Source organism: Clarias gariepinus, chromosome 28, assembly GCF_024256425.1.
Source record: "Clarias gariepinus isolate MV-2021 ecotype Netherlands chromosome 28, CGAR_prim_01v2, whole genome shotgun sequence".
Lineage (NCBI taxonomy): Eukaryota > Metazoa > Chordata > Actinopteri > Siluriformes > Clariidae > Clarias > Clarias gariepinus.
The window spans coordinates 5,047,746-5,066,196 of NC_071127.1; the positions used below are offsets into that span (position 1 = coordinate 5,047,746).

The 18,451-nt window shown below is 40.7% G+C and overlaps 1 protein-coding gene, 1 long non-coding RNA gene and 2 other non-coding genes across 7 annotated transcripts; 1 reads left to right on the top strand and 3 right to left on the bottom strand.

The window, feature by feature from the left end:
- Nucleotides 1-464: 464 nt before the first annotated feature.
- LOC128515910 (fas-binding factor 1 homolog) lies at nucleotides 465-15,373 on the top strand. 4 transcript variants are annotated; one of them, XM_053490167.1, is made up of 30 exons: nucleotides 465-808; nucleotides 2,769-2,796; nucleotides 2,890-2,937; nucleotides 3,099-3,177; nucleotides 3,270-3,330; nucleotides 3,722-3,772; nucleotides 3,937-4,057; nucleotides 4,171-4,254; nucleotides 4,556-4,612; nucleotides 5,437-5,565; nucleotides 5,835-5,979; nucleotides 6,197-6,342; nucleotides 6,676-6,772; nucleotides 6,921-7,376; nucleotides 8,464-8,532; nucleotides 8,658-8,740; nucleotides 9,130-9,224; nucleotides 9,367-9,501; nucleotides 9,626-9,726; nucleotides 9,825-10,031; nucleotides 10,199-10,306; nucleotides 11,130-11,269; nucleotides 11,933-12,051; nucleotides 12,598-12,720; nucleotides 12,832-12,984; nucleotides 13,119-13,289; nucleotides 13,512-13,649; nucleotides 13,784-13,883; nucleotides 15,020-15,141; nucleotides 15,221-15,373. In XM_053490167.1, exons 1-30 carry the CDS (start codon nucleotides 806-808, stop codon nucleotides 15,299-15,301), a joined length of 3,450 nt encoding a protein of 1,149 aa, XP_053346142.1. In that variant the 5' UTR covers nucleotides 465-805; the 3' UTR covers nucleotides 15,302-15,373. The 4 variants fall into 4 exon arrangements, with proteins under 4 accessions (XP_053346142.1, XP_053346139.1, XP_053346141.1 ...); XM_053490164.1 differs by having other exon boundaries at nucleotides 467-808; nucleotides 13,113-13,289; XM_053490166.1 differs by having other exon boundaries at nucleotides 467-808; nucleotides 5,835-5,973; nucleotides 13,113-13,289.
- A 1,036-nt stretch (nucleotides 15,374-16,409) lies between these two features.
- On the bottom strand, nucleotides 16,410-17,960 carry LOC128516081 (uncharacterized). The gene is made up of 4 exons (XR_008356741.1): nucleotides 17,846-17,960; nucleotides 17,278-17,362; nucleotides 17,031-17,088; nucleotides 16,410-16,508 (listed from the first exon to the last, which is right to left on the bottom strand). It is a non-coding gene; the product is annotated as an uncharacterized LOC128516081 (long non-coding RNA).
- Nucleotides 16,580-16,651, bottom strand: LOC128516226 (small nucleolar RNA R38). The gene has a single exon (XR_008356752.1). It is a non-coding gene; the product is annotated as a small nucleolar RNA R38 (small nucleolar RNA).
- On the bottom strand, nucleotides 17,159-17,237 carry LOC128516228 (small nucleolar RNA SNORD49). Its single transcript, XR_008356754.1, has one exon. It is a non-coding gene; the product is annotated as a small nucleolar RNA SNORD49 (small nucleolar RNA).
- Nucleotides 17,961-18,451: the final 491 nt, after the last annotated feature.

Consider the following 18,451-nt stretch of genomic DNA (forward strand, 5'->3'; position numbering starts at 1 on the left):
ACAATCCGTCAAAGTTGGCCTCAATGTTAAGTCTATGGGATTTTTTGGCCGGTTAATTGCCCCCTGCGGGGGCAATTAACCGCCCACCCCTTATAAAAGTCATAGCACCCCATTCGCGTATAAGCCGCACGATTTGACACCTCACTCATGGGTCTATGACAAACGGTGCGGGACTAGTTACGCGCCAAACTTTTGTACGGAAGAATTTTGCAAGATAACAATAGTGATGCTTTGCAAGCACCACTAATTAAACTATGAAGGGAAATTCTGAAACACTTAAAAAAAAAAAAAAGATGAGTTAAATCAGTTGTGCTTGGAGCTGTACTGAACTGTACCCTGAACGCCACCTAGTGGTCAACACACACGCTTTGATATTTTATATTTCTGTAATTAGTAATACGTGTTTAAAGTCAATAAAAATATATCATTTTTGTTTTACTCCAAGTTTAATAAATACAATCGAGGCACTATTGTACTGTACATTACTATGAAACCAGTGACGTAAACAGGAAGTGCGTCACAGGAAGTAGGCGCAACCACAGGGAATTCAAATATAAATAGGAACATATATTATTATTTATTTAAATACATAAATAGACTATATCTTAATGTATGAGGAATTTGTTTAATGTTTTAAGTTTTTTAGAAGATGAATGATAGAAACTGAGATGACCGTTTATGAGTTAAGAGCGCGAGCTGCGGTTACCAATGGCGACGCGGACGCGCTGGTCCTGCTGACTAGCATGAGTGTGTAAAGCTGCTCTGATTTAATCTTTCCCTCTCTGTGTCTGTATGTGTGTATATCATGGTGAGTGTGTGTATATTTACGGCAATGTGTTTTCTCACTGGTGTAAATGCATGCATGGTTATTTAGTGCTGATCATATGTGATTTCAGTAGAAGCGTGGTTTAACTTTGCTAGCATTGTCACTGAAGAGAACACAACAATAAACAAATGCAGATGAGTCCGAAACTCAAGACTGGAGTCGGTTTATTCTTGTTGTTATTAAGGAATTTATATTTAAGACCATACAAGTGAAATAAAATTAAATATTTTGTACTTTGTCTTAACCTCCTACATCTTTATTTCACATCAATCTTATTTTTTTCATTTTGCATTTTATTAACATTCAACTCTTTGCATGCAAATATATTTTGTAAATATTTATGTTCCACAAGTAAAAAGGAATGTGTCTTGCTGCTATAATTTCTTTGAGAATGCTGATGGAGAAGTTGAGAGAAGATCTAAAAGAGTGGCGTTGTGTTTGTAGATCTGGAGAAAGCCTATGACAGGATGCCCAGCGATGAACTGTGATATTGCATGAGAAAGTGGATAAGCCTTGTGTGAAGGTGATCCACGATATGTACAAAGACGGCGTTACAGCGGTAAGCTGTGCTGTAGGTACGACCAACTGGTTTAAGGTGAAGGTGGGACTGCACCAGAGATCGGCTCTTAGTCCGTTCCTGTTTGCATTGATGGACAAGTTGATGGATGAGGAAGGACTATGATGTTTGCAGATGATATTGTGATCAGCAGTGAGAGTAGGGAGCAGGTTGAAATGAGTCTAGAGAGGTGGAGGGATACACTGGAGAGAAAAGGCATGAAGATCAGTAGGAGCAAGACAGAGTACATGTGTGTAAATGAGGGAGAGGGTGGCGGGAAAGGTGCATTTGCGAGGAGTACAGTTAGGGAAGTTAGAGACGTTTAAATATTTAAGGTTTGGAGGTGGCAGAGCTGAAGATGCTGCGATTGCTTTTAAAGTGACAAAAATGGACAGGATTAGGAATAAATATATTAGAGGAACTAACAACGACTCAAGACTCATCTGTTTCTCCAGTACTTGGACTAACATCCCCCACCCCCCCGAAAAAAAAAAAAAAAGAAAAACCTCTTCTTAGTTGTGTTGGACTAATGGCACTTAGTTATTAATCTAGTTAACCCAGTGTAAGTATGTATCCAATTATGTAAACATTAAAGCACTTTTTGTAAGTCGCTCTGGATAAGAGCGTCTGCCAAATGCCTAAATGTAAATGTAAATGTAGGAACAGAGACCAGATTAAGATGTTTTGGACATGTGCAGAGGACGGATGAGGGGTATCATCATCAGTAGGATAATGTTAGAGATGGAGCTGCCAGGTAGGAGAAGAGAAAGGACCAAAAGGAGGTTAATTGAAGTGGTGAGGGAGGACACGTTGGAGTGATGAGGGAAGATGTGGTAGATGGAGATAAACGGTCCACTGTGCCAACCCCTAATGGAAGCAGCTGAAGGAAGATGAAATAAGAGACATGTGACTTGCTTCTAGAGTCAACAACATCAATTTAGTGTGAGCGGTTGTTAGGAATAACACTTTCAGCGTTGTGCTGATAAAGTAAAACAACAACATGGGAGCAATAAAGTGTGGTTACTCTTACCACTCAGATCTTTATAGATTTCCACTAACAGCACCTCCTCAGGTGATTTATTCTTTTAACATCACAGCAAATTAAATTTAACTAACACACATACGTAACTTTCATACATTTAATCTGTATATTTCATCTATTACATGACACTTTCACTTACATTATAGCAACTATAAACACCTCTTCTTTTGCTACACACATTCACTTGCTCTCTCTCTCTCGTTTTCCTCTCTCCTTAAGTTACAAGTCCAGGTGAAAGGTGCAGTTACTATAGAAACGATGCCGTGTGAGTGTTAATATACACCTGTGATTCGTCAGAGCGACATGTTTCATTTAAAACTCTTTGTTTTGTCTTTTCATGTCAGACGTCCAAACAGAAGAAAGGCCTGAGAGGTGAGAGGTTTATACTCCAGACACGCGTTCTAGTACACATTTTTAATATATTTGTTTAGATATGTGAGTGTGATGTGTGTTGTTACTTACCAGGCTCGATTGATGATGTATTAGGAGACCTGCTGGGAGACGATGCAGATGGTATGCGACTCTACTGGGTTTAAACATTAAACCTCCTGTTAGAACCTGAGGCTGAGTTCTTTAGCTTTGCACCTGAGCTAACTTCCGACATCATAGCTTTAATGTTTTAATAAATTATTGTGTAAAATACTGCAGATATGACCTCTTTCCCCCCAACTTAGATCTCCACTCAAAGGCCAGGTCTCCTTCTGGTGGACTCAGAAAACCAGCAGGTGTCTTACGAACACAAAGCGGAAAGAGGTGAGCGCTCATACTGAGACAGACGGCGAGGTAGCACTGAACGATAAACTCTAAGGATGATACTCACCAGTATTTGTGTTAAAACTGATCAGGAACCTGCTAGACGATGATTTCTTCAGCAAGCTGGCCGAGGAGGCGGAGAAAGATGCCGAGGTGAGATGAGTCCGTTTACAAGGGCTTGTCTTTATTATTGTGGATTCTGATTGTTTAAAAGGAGTTGGTTAGTTTCCTACAGTATAACAGGAGTGCAGCGGTGAATCATGGGTGTATATTAATGCCTTCTGATACGTTGTCATTTGTCTATTATGTGTTAAAAAGGTGTGAAATCGATAACATGGAGGATTGTTAACATTTATGCTAGAACTTTGCAAGATTCCGAGTTAAACGCTGTAACATCTTCAGGAAAAAGACGACGACACTGTGTTTTTTCTCTGTAACATCACAAGTTTGTTAGTTTTTTTTTTTTACTTTTTTTAAGCAAAAGACAAAAAAAGAGTGTGTGTTGAAGGAAAAACAGGAATTGATTTGTTTCTTCTGCTTGCAGGACTCTGATGTATCTGAGGCGGATCCGAAGGCTTTGTTAGAGAGTATGAAGGTGCCTGGGTGTTTGATCTTTGACACATAAATCGCAGAAACACCAAAAAGGAGATCTGTTTTCTTAAAAAAAAAAGAAACGAAATGAAAAACATTCCATATATTGTATCTAAAATAGATATTTTGTGTGTGTGTGTGTGTGTGTGTGTGTGTGGTGTGTCACAGGACATGGATGATATGGAGGCTGACTTGTTTGGATCGAAGAAGAAGCCCAGCTCAGCTCCTGCACAGAGCAGAACCTCCAGAGCTGAAATGTCTAAACCAGGAGACAAGAACAAAACCAATCGTGAGTTGAAACTCACACACACAAAAACACACAAGACATTTTATTTTCCACTGTCTGTGTTGTGTGTATACACTGTGTATAATGTATCTCCCTCTCTCTTTGTTTCGTCACAGAAGCAGCGGAGATCGAGGACAGGAAGCCCAGCTCTGCTCCTGCTGCTCCTTCTGTCAGGAGCTACAGGAAGTTCAGCTTCATGGGTGAGCTCAACTTAAGATGTACATATTTATAGTGTTTAATATTAACTATTATCATAATATACCAGCTGTAATCCTTCTCTCTATGAGCCTGTCTTTTTAAAAAATGTTAAAATAAATAAGACAAAATAAAATTCAGCTTCTAAACTTCTGACAAATCACATGCGAAATTCAAATAGCACTGTATAAAAAAAGAAGCCCCTAAGTCCAGATGTTCTGTGCTAGTAATTCTGTTAACATTTCCATACCCGATGATTTACATTGAACGGTGTATTTTGTGTTCGTTAATGCTGCATTACTGTAGATGATGATAAAGAGGATGATGATGGTGATGATGATGAAATTCCAGCTGCTAAACAAGGTATCAGCACAAAAACGTCTGATTAAAAAAAATCTTAGGATACGATAAGGAAAAAAAAAACAAATGTTTAATTGTTTGAAACTGACCTGTATTTCATGCTTATTACATTTACATCCAAATGACTGAGAATAAACAGAGGAAAAGTTTGAGGGTCTTAGCTCTTAATTATCCGCATTCCGGTTATATTAAAACTTCCTATTGGCACTTTCTATTTAAGGCTACTGTCTCCCCAGTCACTGCTGTGCAGGTGTAAATGGGTTACATTGGTTCATTTGTAACTGCGGTGCGAGAGCAAAAATTGATGCCCGGTTTGTGATTTGCACAAAAGAAGAGCAGCGTGCAGTGATTAATTTTTTTTGCGGTCTGAGGGTGCCGAAACAACACGTCACTACGAGCCTGAGAGTAAACGGCAGAGTATGGGATGGAAACATCCTTAATTGCTGACTAAGTAAAAGCTCAAAAGTCAACCCTCAGCTGGAGAATTCATCAATGCTTCCAGTTTTCCTGGGATTCTGAAAGTTCAACAGTCTACAGTGCTCGTTACAGTGAGACGCTTCTGATGAAGAAGTGAAGACCATGGTGCTCAGCCTAAAACATTTTTTAATGAGGGAATCTTGTTCACAGATGGACAATGAAATTGATATAATCTCCTTGCTTTGTCCATGCCATTTGTTAGTGACTTAATTAGAAAAAAAAATCAGTTATTTGAAAAATAATTCTGAAGCCGGATTGTCGATAAATTTTGACTTACCCTCGTACTTGGCATTGATCGTTATTTATTTTTTATTTTTTTTCACACTGTGGTGTTTCTGGGTCTATAACAGATGACCTGGATGATCCTCTGGATGATCTGCTGATTGACCTGGACGAGGAACAACCAAAAAACATTCCATCAGGAAAAGCAGGAAAACAGCAGTCATCCTCCCCGGCTGTACAAAAGAAAGAGGAACAAGGTTAGAGCATTATATCAAGAATGTTAATGATTAAGTTCCGCTACTATGTTCATCACTGAACCTGATCAAGAACCTGATCAGGAACCAGGGGTGAATTTGTAGTTTTTGCCTGGAACCTTTTTTAGTTCCTGCTGCAGTGTAGGTACTTCACAGTTGGACCAGTGTGTAATGTGTTAATCTAGATGACAGGATGTTAAGGACATATTTTTGTATTTAACAGTGATGTTTTGTGATTTTTAAATGTTTTATTTTTTATCCTTGTATTCCAGCTGCATCTGTACCTACACCTAAGAAACGCAATGAGTTGAACTTTGACAATGATGGAGACGATCTGATGGACGCATTGGGGTTCAGTGACGCACCAAAAAGAGGAGAAAGAGGAAGTGGACTCGTCCCCAAAAAAGAGAGGTACAGGTTGATTTTTTTATATGATGTATTATGAATGTATGACATGTATAAATAATGAACATGTCTTTTTTTTATTCCCTTTATGTCATGTTCTGTCGAAATATATTAAGATCATAAAATGATGGTTAAATAAGTCAGTGTGTATTCCATGGTAGTGTGTATGGAGAGGCTGACCTCAACTCTAATTTGACATCATCATATTATTATTTGATCCTCGGTCCAGTGACACTCCTCAAAGAGCACGCACCAGACTGGACGAGATTTTGGGGATTGGGACATCTCCTCGCCTCCTGGAAAGACCTGTGACTGGAGAGAAAAAAGACATAACACCTACAGAGAGACAGCCACAGAAGAGCTCGGCAGGCAAAGGTAACCAAACATTGTGTCCACTGTGCCTCACTTTTAGTAAAGGAGGCGTGACCTCTGTGTCTCAGTTTTAGTAAAGAAGGTATGGATTCTGTACCTCAGTTTTAATGAGGTAGACATGGACTCTGCCTCAGTTTTAATGAAGAAAAAAGTTCTTTAGAGTTCAGGTTCTCAGACGGCTGCTAAGGAAGATTATGTGCATAATATGGCATATTTCTCATAAAGACAGAAATGCAGACATGTATGTACACATTTGCTATCACAAAACACTCTGTCCTATTACCACTAATGATGGTGTTGTGTTTGTTACACCTGGAACCTGATCCTGTCTTTTAGACTCTGCATTTGGAGATGAAGACTTAACATTCGGCTCATATCAGCCCACGCTGGGCTCGACTCCAGAGGGACGTACCTCTCGCAGACACTCCGTCCGGTAAAAAAAAACGCATTTTTTTTTTGTCCGGTTTGGCTTGGATATATGACCTGCTGTAACCATGTAACAGGCTCTGACTTGTGTAACATAATGAAAATGCTCTCCTGCTGTTTTAGCAAATCAAACACTGATCATAACTCTCACTTAGATTCTCCACTGAGGATGTCAGCTCTCCTTCTCCAGAACGCAAGCCCACAACCTCCACCATGACCTCAACGCGACCGGGCCGTACCACTTCAGACTGGCTCGGGCTGAAACAAGATGAAGATGAAGCGGAACAAAAGGAGGAGCCCAAACAACAGAAGAAGGAGTCCACGGAGGCCTCTGATAGGCTAAAAACTCTTTCTTCTCCATCACATGTTGGAGGAAATGCATCTAGGGTGACCTTGAAGCCCACTGAGGAGTTTAGAGCCAGGCCTGACTCTGCAGGAATTTCCACAACCATTGCACCCAAATCAGAGCTTAAAAAGAAAGGGGGTGAGGAGCAGGACGACTGGCTGGCAGGAGCACTAAGTAAGAAGAAAGCACTGGTGGAGGAGAGAGGGAAAAGGCAGGAGGAATCTCTGGGGCTTGGAGAAGAAATAGACCTGGATACATTCCTCAGGTATGGGCCGATGGAAAAGAGGTTCAGCAGAACCTTCAGTGTTTGACTCCTTAATTAAGTAAAATCACACAAGAGGGAGTGCTGTTGTACTGAAATTCAGATTTGGTTGTAGACATAAGTGCTTGGCTAAATTGGTGACTGATTAGAAATTAGAGACTGTGTCTAAAATCCGAACTTTAACTTGAAGGCTATTCCATAACTTTGGGGGTTTGTAAGAAAAAGCTTTCATGGTTTTCATAATATGAGGTACTGACAAGCAGTCTGCATCCTTTGATCCAGGGACGGGTGGCGTATTTGGAAGTTACTAGCAGTTTGCTCAGGGACTGTGTCACTGGATAATTTACTGCTTTATAGGTCAAAAGTAATATTTTAAAATCTGCTTATTCCACTTTGGATTATCAGCTCTGCTAACTCCTGGGGTCTGATGTTGAATTCCTAAAAGAGTTAAATGGAAAGCTAGTGCATTAGGTTGTACACTCATTTGTTCAACACACCAATTCCTGCCCTTGATCAGGAATTGGAGAGCAATTTGGAATTCAGCCTTATGTTAGGAGCTTGTTAGCTTTTAGCCATAAATAAAAGTACCTGGAAGGGTCAGATATAATTTGCAACACATTAGAAGTAATTATTAAGGAGTCGATGTGCTGTTTAAGATTTCCCATTATCAGATGCATTTTCTTGCTGAAAGTGCTTTTGTGACGGGTTTTGAATGTGGATTTTGGCAGGCAGCTGCTCTCTCCTCAGTACTTCGGACCATACAGACCTACTTTCACCTTCTCCCCCAACCGACAGTTAGTGTAATCAATGACTATAGAACACCAGAGTTATACATACAGTGCTGTTACTGTTTATTATCACCACTCGTGGAATGCCTTTCACCCAATCAGATTACTCAGTCGGAACTAACTATTGAATAAACACAAACGTACTATGGACCATTTTTAACAAGAGATTAAAAAAAAAGTTGTCCGCAATGTTTTTTTAACATTTTTGGAACAAATCTCCAGTGTTAGTGTTTTGTAATGCTTTTGCGTTGATATTTTAAAACACATTTACAGTTATTGGAAAGTTTGTGTTGTTTTCCCAGCAATCGCAACAACACCTTGACTCCTCATAGGACAAAAGAGGACACGCCCCTCCCTCCCAGACAGCCTAGGTACCTCAGTATACCACTTTACAAAACACACATCTGTTTAACACATTGACATTTAATGTATTTCAAATATATACGTAAACATGCTAAGTAAACATGTGTGTGTGTGTGTGTGTGTGTGTGATCAGTCGTGAGTCTGTGGTTGTGCCTAGTCGACAACAGAGTCCTGTTCCTGCCCCAGGACTCAGCACAGGAGTTCAACACACACAAGGTATGTCTCGAATGTCCATCAGTCATCCTGCACAGCGATGGGCTGCTGGTTGGACAGACGAGGACATTTAGCATATGTAAAAAGTGGAGATATCAGATAATTTAAGTCTTATGTTAATGACAGTACTCTTGATATTGTACCAGGCAAAAGTCTTAAACCCCTCATTTATTCATATTTTTCTTTCAAAACTTCATTTGTATCTTTAATCTTTCATTTCATTTAATTTGTTATGAAGAGGCTGGGGAGACTGAAGACGATAAAAATAAAAAATGAAAAGTGGCTCCGTCCCCCCACATTAAACTACTGTGGTGTGGACTACTTTTGTTTGCAATGATAGTTTCTCGTTCTCTCTCTCTCTCTCTCTCTCTCTCTCTCTCTCTCTCTTTCAGATCCAGGACAGAAACCTACAGGTGTGAGTGCTGCACCTGTCCAGCAGGTGTCTCTGTCTACAGACAGCCTTCAGCAGCTTCTCCTGCAGCAGCAGGTCTGTCTTTACTTACGTACTTACTTACTTACTTAAACACACACACACACACACACACACACACACTATCTACTGACCAGATTTCTGTGACAGTTTATCATGAAAATAAATTGTGTGTGTGTGCGCACATGTGCATCTGCAGCTGACTCAGGGTCAGCTCTGGGGTTTAGGTGCACCGCTGGAGCTGAATTCCATCCAGAAACAAAGGAAAGATGCGGAACATCACACCACAGACACAACTGCACTACAGACCCGGATCATACAGCTGGAGGGACAGGTACACACACACACACACACACACACACACACACACACACACACACACACACCATCACATAGGTACATGTATGCACACACCCACACTTTTACACACTCTGTATATCTCTCTGTGTGTGTAACAGGTCCGCAGTCTGCAGCTGGAAAAGGATCAGGTACAGATGTTACTGGATAATCTTCAACAGAGACACAAACATGACACAGAGCTTATGGAGAACACACACAGGTAACATGCACACAGTGTAATGTGCATACTGTACAATTATGGAGAACACACACACACACACACACACACACTCTCTCTCTCTCTCTTCCCTTCCCCAGAACTCGTGTAAAGCTGCTGGAGGAGAGTGCGGTGCAGCGGGAGACGCGGGCCCACATGGAGAACCAGGAGCTGATGGAGCGTCTGGAAGCAGTGATGAAGCTGGCGCAGCAGGAGAGGGCGGAGCTCCAGGAGCAGCACCAGCGCAGGCTGGCACAGAGCCAACAGGAGCGAGACCGGGATGTGGAGAGACTCCGGGATCTCCAGAGGTATAAACACACACATGTCAGGGCCGTGGCCTTATAACTAATCAGTAATGAACAGCCCTGCAAGCTCCGCCCCCTGTTCAAGACAGTGCAGTTGGAGACTTTTGGTACCATACATACCTGGAGTAACATAAATAGTGTGTGTGTGTGTGTGTGTGTGTGTGTTGCAGGAAGTCTATACTGGAGATGAAGAAGGATCATGAGGATCAGGTACAGAGACTCAGGCGACTAAAGGACGAGGAGATTGATGCAGTGACCAGTGCTACCTCACAGACCAGGTACTGGATTTTATACACACACACACACACCATTTGTAATAGTAAATTAAATTCATTATCAAACACTGGATTTTATTATGAAATTGTTTACATTTACTTTCAAGCATGTGGTTTAGAAAACTGCGAACTAGCTGACTAAAGTAAGCAGGTAATTAGCCAGTTAACTGAGCTAGCACTGTCTAACAGTGTCTAATACAGTGTATAGATGGGACCAATTATCTAAATCATTATCTCCAAAGTCCATGTTTTAACATAAATTTTATGTATATACAGTATTTGGGATTCTCAAATTGCTCATAGTGTGTGAATATGTGTTTGAATGTTGACCAGAGGTCCTACCACGGTTGGAAAAATGGGAATAAATACAATGATCACCATTTGCCTTCAAGGTCCTGTGTTGAACTACTGGATGGATGGATGGATGGATGGATGGATCATTTGTATTGTGTATGACTATGTATGTGACAAATAAAATTTTTATTTTACTTTAATTTGAGCTGGTAATATGTTGCCATTCCTCCACAATCTTGCAGGTTGTGGACTCTGACTATTATAAACTATTCACACAGAAAAGTATTCTGTATGGGAGGAGCAAATTATTTGCTGAATTTGTTTAGAATTCTAACAAAGTCCGGAAAAAAGGTTGTGATACTAGATAGAATTGCAATAGAAGTTGTATCGTCACCGATGTATCGTTATAATATCATATCGGTTCATCCCTTGTGATTTCCATGAATCTTTTCTAGTTAGTCATTAGAGAAGTGCATTTGGACTGTAGCCTACACAATGGTGTGTGTGTGTGTGTGTGTGTGTGTGTGTGTAGATCCCTGACGGCGGTTATTGAGCAGATGGAGCAGTTCTCCCTGAGGTTGGGCGATCTCTCGTCTCGTATTGCGAGCACTCACGAGAACACGACTCAGGGTCTGGAGCTCGGTGCTCGACAGAGAGACGAGCAACTGCGAGGTAACAACACACACACTACAAACACTACACATACAATAAATATACAAATTAAGTTCTGACTAATATCACCACCCCTTTTTAGCCGCTCCCCCTGCCTGAGTCTAACACCAAACTGATGCTGTTAGCCAGCTAACTGTGATGAGTGATGTAAAGTATGGATGAGTGATGTAAAGTATGGATGGGTGCAGTTTGTGTATCATCACACAGACTTCCAAATGAAATTATTTCGCACTTGTTTTATATTCCTACAGGTGGCTCAAAACTGTACACTATTCAATCTATTGGCAGGCAACACAGTGTCCTGTTTGGTACAAGCAAATTATTTGCTGAGTTTGTTTAGAATTGTAACAAATTATGGGAAAAAAATTGTTATTTTTATAAAATTGTGATTCTCAATAAAATCGAATCAGTACCTGGGTATCGTGATAATATCGTATCAGGTATCAGGTCGTCCCTGGTGATCCCTGTGTCTAAAGTACAGCAAATTCACTCTGTTGATGACGTCATGTGAGAAGCCGTGCTGCTTTGCTGAACTCGGGGTTGAGGAGACTGTAACATCTGACTTAAGGAAACATTTTCTTTATGTCCTTCTCTAGTCAGTGTGTTAGTGCAATGCATCATATGCGCTAAGGGTTGATTATGAATACTGTGTGTGTATCTCAGTGCTGCAGGAGCGTCTGACTCAGCAGCAGAGGGACATGGCAGAGGAGAGAACCCGACTCAAAGAGGTCATAGCTAAGATGGACACACAGCTGGCTGAACAGCAGAGACAGCTACAGCAGGTCTGTGCACTGGGGAGAAGTGGGCGTGGCATACGGGGTGTTGGTACGAGTTTTAGAGTCACTTCATAATTCCATCAGTACATTACACTGAGCATCAGGTCTAATACAATTAGATCGATTCAGACTATACAACTCGCAAATTAAAAAAGATGCAGGCTTTTTACGGAATCGGCGAAGACAATTCTTCACTTGTTTGGGTTTCTGACATCTTGTTTGTTTTGACACCTTGTCACATGACCAAATGCATTTGCACACGCATTAATGTTCATGAACATCTGCCAAAGATGGGCGTGTACACAGGATTAGCCTTGTCTGTGTTCAGTTATTTCAGTGTTTATACAACACATCGTATTTGCTGTAGTGACATTTTATAATTTCTCTTCACTTCAACATACAATCTTACACATGTGATATACATTTTGAGAACCGTTTAACAGTCTTGTCAGTCTTTAATACACGTGTACACATATATACAGTGCTTCCTTGTGATGGTAAAATGTATGTGTGTGTGTGTGTGTGTGTGTGTGTGTGTGTGTGTGTGTGTAGGAGCGCTGGCGGGTCACGGCAGAGCAGGCTAAAGCGGAGTCGGCGTTACGAGGCCTGGAGGAGGAGAGACGCACCATGACTCAACACTTCAGCATAGAGAGAGAGGAGCTGGAGAGGGCCAAGGTGTCTCACACATACACACACACATACGTGGAAGAGGAAGAAAATGAGAAACGAAAAGATAAAAGCACCCTCAGTATTTAAAAAGCATTGGTATAAATGTGTGTGTTATAGAGCGCTCTGTTGGAGGAGCAGCAGTCGGTGATGCAGCGCTGTGCAGAGGAGAGGAGGAAACTGGCCGCAGATTGGACCCACTTCCATACTCAGGACAAACTGCGCAAGGAGAGAGAGATAGACCGAGAGGGACACATCATCAGCATGGCACAGGTACACACACACACACACACACACACACACATGGCTCCTACAAAAAAAAAAATATCCTGTATCTATTTTTGCCAGTAGTGATGGTGTGTGTGTGTGTGTGTGTGTGTGTGTGTGTGTGTGTGTGTTAGGAGCAGGCTGAGCTGAAGCTCCGAGCAGGAGAGCTGAAGCAGAAAGAGGAGGCCTTACAGAAGGAGAGAGAGAGCCTGGAGAAACTCCGGGGAGAGCTTGAGGTGGAGAGAGAGAGACTCAACACAGCGGCGCTGCATCTGAAACACAGAGCTCAAGAGGTGGAGAGTCTCAGCAAGGTGACGTCTCTCTCTCTCTCTCTCACACACACACACACACACACACACACACACACACACACACACAGTCATTTATAATCAGTCAGGCATATACAGTAGCTCTCACTCTGTGTGTGTGTGTGTGTGTGTGTGTGTGTGTGTGTGTGTGTGTGTGTGTGTGTGTGTGTGTGTGTGTGTATATTAATTGTGTGTGATTGTTTTCATGTGTGTGTGTGTGTGTAGCTGGCGTGTGAGCGGTACGAGGAAGGCGAGCGGGCGCTGCAGGAGGCTCGGCAGGTGGAGGCGGGACATCAGGCTCGTCTGCGCAACATCCACGCTGAGATGGAGCGACTGAGGTCGCAGGAGCACAGCCTGCAGCAGGTCTGTGTGTACGTGTGTGTGTGTGTGTGTGTGTGTGTGTGTTCTGTAATCTACATGTCTTATCATCATGATATATAAGACCGAGCATCTTCTTTAAACAGACTGTGTAATTACTCCTCTGTCCTGTCTCTCAGGAGAGGATGAGGATGACCGATTATCACAGAGAGATGGACAGGATGAGACCCGGCCCTGCCACTGACCACTTACCCGGCCTTGCTGACCCTTTGCTAACAGGTACACACACACACACACACACACCAATTATATAACTTGTATTATAACTGTGTGTTCACAAACCAACACACTAATCTAGGGCAAATTTCATCTTGGGCATTTGGGGCTCAGTGGTAGGTCTCTCACCATGCGTAAGGCCCGGGTTCGATTCCCTCCCAATGCCCAGTACCCCAGCCACTGGATGCAGTGCCGGTCCCAAGATCAGATAAAATGGGAGGGTCGCATCAGGAAGTGCATTCAGCATAAAAACTGTGTGAAAGACAGTAAAAGCAACTTTGCATTTTCACCTTCTGTACTAGCTTGGTTCATATATTACTGTACATAGATCTTTGCTGTCTTTACAATATTTGTTTTTCCTTCAATGATTCTGTACACATTATTGACAGCATAAGATGCAAGAATGTTTTTTTTTCCATTGTTGTGTGTTTAAAAACTAAATAAAGTCGTAAGCAGGGAAATGTAGAAATGATTGACCACACACTCCAGAGGACAATCAAGCAAGCAGGTCATCCAGGTTTGTACATGTACGATTTTAAACATAATCGGAACTGGTTGTTCAGTGGTAGGTTCCTCGCCCTCCATATAAAAATGAACAAACCTAACGCACAGCGGTAAGTGTCTAAGCTAACTGCTCCTCACCGCTTGCTTTAATTCTAAACTCCTCATATACTTTTACGTCTTAATTATTTCTGATTTGTTTCTTAACTGGTTCACTTCCTCCTGTTTCATTTAATACAGCACTGGATCCAGAGGCAGAAACATATTTGAATGTATAAATCAAAGCAAATGCTCACATCGATAGTCTCAGACTTCACACACACAGGTGTACACTGAACATTTCTTATTAGATCAGAACCGATGTAGTTTCTTGAAGAATTCATTTCAGTGCTTCGTGCAGCGATTCATTTAGACTGATTCTAATGAACTACTGCCTTCAGATCAGCCTGAAGTGAAAAGTCAAATAGTGTTAGCTTGGCTCCATTTGAGCTAGTGTTAGTAGACTTGCATCAGCTGCTAGAACCAAATAAAATGAATCATGAATCTATATTTTGGGGCCAATAGTGCATCAATAAGAAGACCTTCAACTATAGGAAAAGTAAATTGTCAATTTCCTCTAAACACATTTTTCCTTTTAGGATTCTACCCAGTTCTCAACAGCACTGCAATTCCTCATCCTCCTGCACCCATAAGGCACTCCAGATCCATTTCTCCAAACCAACAGGCCACACTCGCAGTCCTGAGACACACAGCTGAGAAGGTACACACAGCATTGTAATACTGCTCCCATGCACATCTCATCTTTTCTGATGAAGCTAAACCTTATTTCTCCAACACAGGACCGGGACTTCCTACAGGATGAACAGTTCTTCCTGGATACACTGAAAAACATGGCCAGCACTTCAACCTTACACACATGATCACAGCCCTAACTCAGTTTTTAATCATTTTAATAAAGAAGCTTAACATTAATATCTGGAATGTTCTTAAACATTACACTTCACATTGATGTTCATTTGTTGACAGTAAAGATCTGGGCCTGTATTCATGAAGCTTCTTAAGCCTAAAAGTTGCTCCTAGTGATGAAATTCTTAGAATTTTGCCATTTTAGAGTTTCTCCTTAAATTTAGGACCAAATCTTAGTGGAGATAAAAATGATTCAGAAAACATCTTAGCCATAAAAACAGCTGCCAAGGTTAAAAAATGTTGAGGATTAAGACTTCCTCTAGCAGAGGACAAAATGGCAGAAAGAAATTCTCCAAACACTGCTCTTCTGTCTAATTTGGTTTTCTTCCTTCCATCTCCATAATATGAGCTAGTCAGCTAATTAGATCTTAGTTTGCTAGCTGGTTCTAAAGTGTTAATTTGTGTTGTTGCATGTATGTAACACCTTGGTCATGAAGGAACTTTCACAGTATACTGAACTGTACTGTATATGGCTGGAATGACAAAAGCCTACTTGACGACTTGGATTGTTAATTACCCAACATTGAGAAGTGCAACTTTGACTGTCCTGTAATCATATAGTAACTACCATGTGCAAATTGGTTGCTTTGAAAGTAGACACATTTAACATTTGGCTGTTTTAGATATTTAGCCTATAAAGTATAAACATACAAGTATGCATAAAGTAGCCTGTAGTCATTATAAAATTTTATATACAATTTCACTGTTTCATCATGTATTAAATTTTATATAAAAAGCACATCAAGACCTTTGCAGAGATCAGGTCCTTTTTTTTGAATCAACTAATCCGTCCTTGAATTGCTGTATCATCTCTAGCAAAGGGGTCAACCACACCTCAAAAAAAAAAAAAAAAAAAAAAAAAAAAAGGTTTTTGTACTTTCCTTATTCAGGGTTGCTCTGAGCAGTTTCTGAAATAACTTAGTCTAGGACTCCCAACTAGGTCTTTAAGCTATAGCAGGAGCTCAATTCTAAGAAGTTTTGTGAATATGTGCCCTAAGTGATAAGCTGGAGGTGAGAAGGTTTAACAGCTTTTAAAGTACAAGGAAATTCAGACAACTTTTGTCCATGAATTTTATTTATACATTAAAGAAACCATGATTATGAACACCCACTCTTCCACTCATATTTTCAATCAAGGACATGACTTCATACTCCATTGACCTGAAACACAAAACACAGACAAGTTAGTGATCAGCCCCAAGCTTTGTACACAGCATAGCAAGTCAGTAAGGACAAGCCTCAGGTTACCAAGGTCTCCACATGATCATTTAAGACAGGGATAACTTCTTTCATCACAGGCTTGTCTGAGTGATTTCTTTACACCCACACTCTAGCTAAACCTTCAACCATCCATCCAACTGCTTAGTAACTGTATCCAAGCAATAATCTTAAATCAATCCCTTTATACAATTAATCCCAATGACATTTTAATCCTCCAATTTATTTGCCAACACATGGCTGATAAATTCTGCATTCCGATTGGCCAGACAATGTTGTGCAATTTTCTAGAATATACTGCACCTTCAATTTTCTTTGACTAGACTATGGTCTATATTAATTTAGCCATTCTGATTATTCTAATATACAGTACTAATGAACATGTACAAGGAGTGGCAGGGTGGGGGATTTGCACACAAGCACTTTTTTTTAAAGAAGTGTTATATAATATAACAGTAAGCATACCCCTTAAGTTCTGGGTTAACCCAAGGCTGATATGGTCCAGTATCAGGCGGTACACAACCTGTAGAGAGAAAAGAGGATTCAGACACATTGCACATAAAGCAGCGAGAAAACAAACCTTTAAGCTTCATCCTCAGAACAGTTTAGCTCTTTAACCTCGTCAGTTATCGCATCAGACGGCACTTCCTATATAGCGTTATCATCTCAGGACGATATTCAGTTTATACAGAACATCCACAACACACTGTACCTGCTGGAGCTGATCCTTGAGCTGGAGTTTCTCTGTTGGATTCATTTACAATGAAGGACATGATCCATCATAACCAAACAAATATCTGCAAAGAGAGTCAAAACATGTTAAGGATTAATATAGAAGCACACTTCAGATTTTGCATTGTTTTTAGTAGATAAGTTCTGCTTATTATATAAACCTAAACTAAAAGCCACTGCACCAGATAAACCACTAAGGATCTGAACATTTACTGATTGCTTTAATAATCTTTAATACTTCATGCACAGAATCTCCTACTTTACCGCGCGTGCACATGGAGTCACGCGCCACGTGCTCGCGCACCTCGTGTGCAACCCTTCCACTCTGATTTCCACACAATGTTAAAGATAAGACTTTTCACCTTTTACTCCCAATTCCTCAAGTGTTTAAAACACGAGTTGTGAAATAATGAAAAATAAGAAAGGGGAAAAAACACGTTTTCCGACCTGATTCATTCATGCTAGCAAACGTTGACTAGCCTAGCTAAGATTTCAGGGTTTAAGGTGTAAATACAACAATCCAGCTAATTACAGTAATAAGCACTTACCGTCATCAGGGCGGCTTTAGAGCGTCCATATTTATTGCTGTAGTGGTAAACATTTTATTTGGAAGCATTAAAAAATGCTCTATGAAGAAAAGAAAAAAAACTCCTTCACACGATCCACTACAGCACAAAGTGAGAAGAGACCAAGCACGCGCAGTGGGGCGGAATTTATACGACCTATGACACGGCAACCCACGTGACTTCGGACTAATGGGATGCGGCGTGTAAGTTTTATCCGTGATTATGGATTAAATGTTCACTGCGAACTCAAATCAGGACATGTTATAATAAAAATAGTGATAATTTATATTTGATGAAATAATATTAATATTATTATATGATATTTTGTGGCGATCATTGTGGACAGCAAAGGAATAATTTCATTGTACGGGGAAACGGTTCTTTACTGTGCATATGGCAATAAACTTGAAATGTAATAATAATAATAATAATAATAATAATAATAGCTACAGCATATGCTTATCTATTTATCTGTCTGTCTCTCTGTCTCTGTATGTGTCTGTTTATTTGTCTGTCTGTCTATAAATCTCTCTCGCGCTTGTGTGTGTGTGTGTGTGTGTGTGTGTGTTTCCTCACTAAATCCAGCTG

Bases quoted from the DNA above. Each gene is read 5' to 3' on its own strand.
- LOC128515910 (XM_053490164.1), top strand. The intron at 5,566-5,834 runs GTTAGAGCATTA...CTTGTATTCCAG, and splicing joins ACAAAAGAAAGAGGAACAAG to CTGCATCTGTACCTACACCT. The intron at 10,032-10,198 runs GTATAAACACAC...TGTGTGTTGCAG, and splicing joins AGACTCCGGGATCTCCAGAG to GAAGTCTATACTGGAGATGA.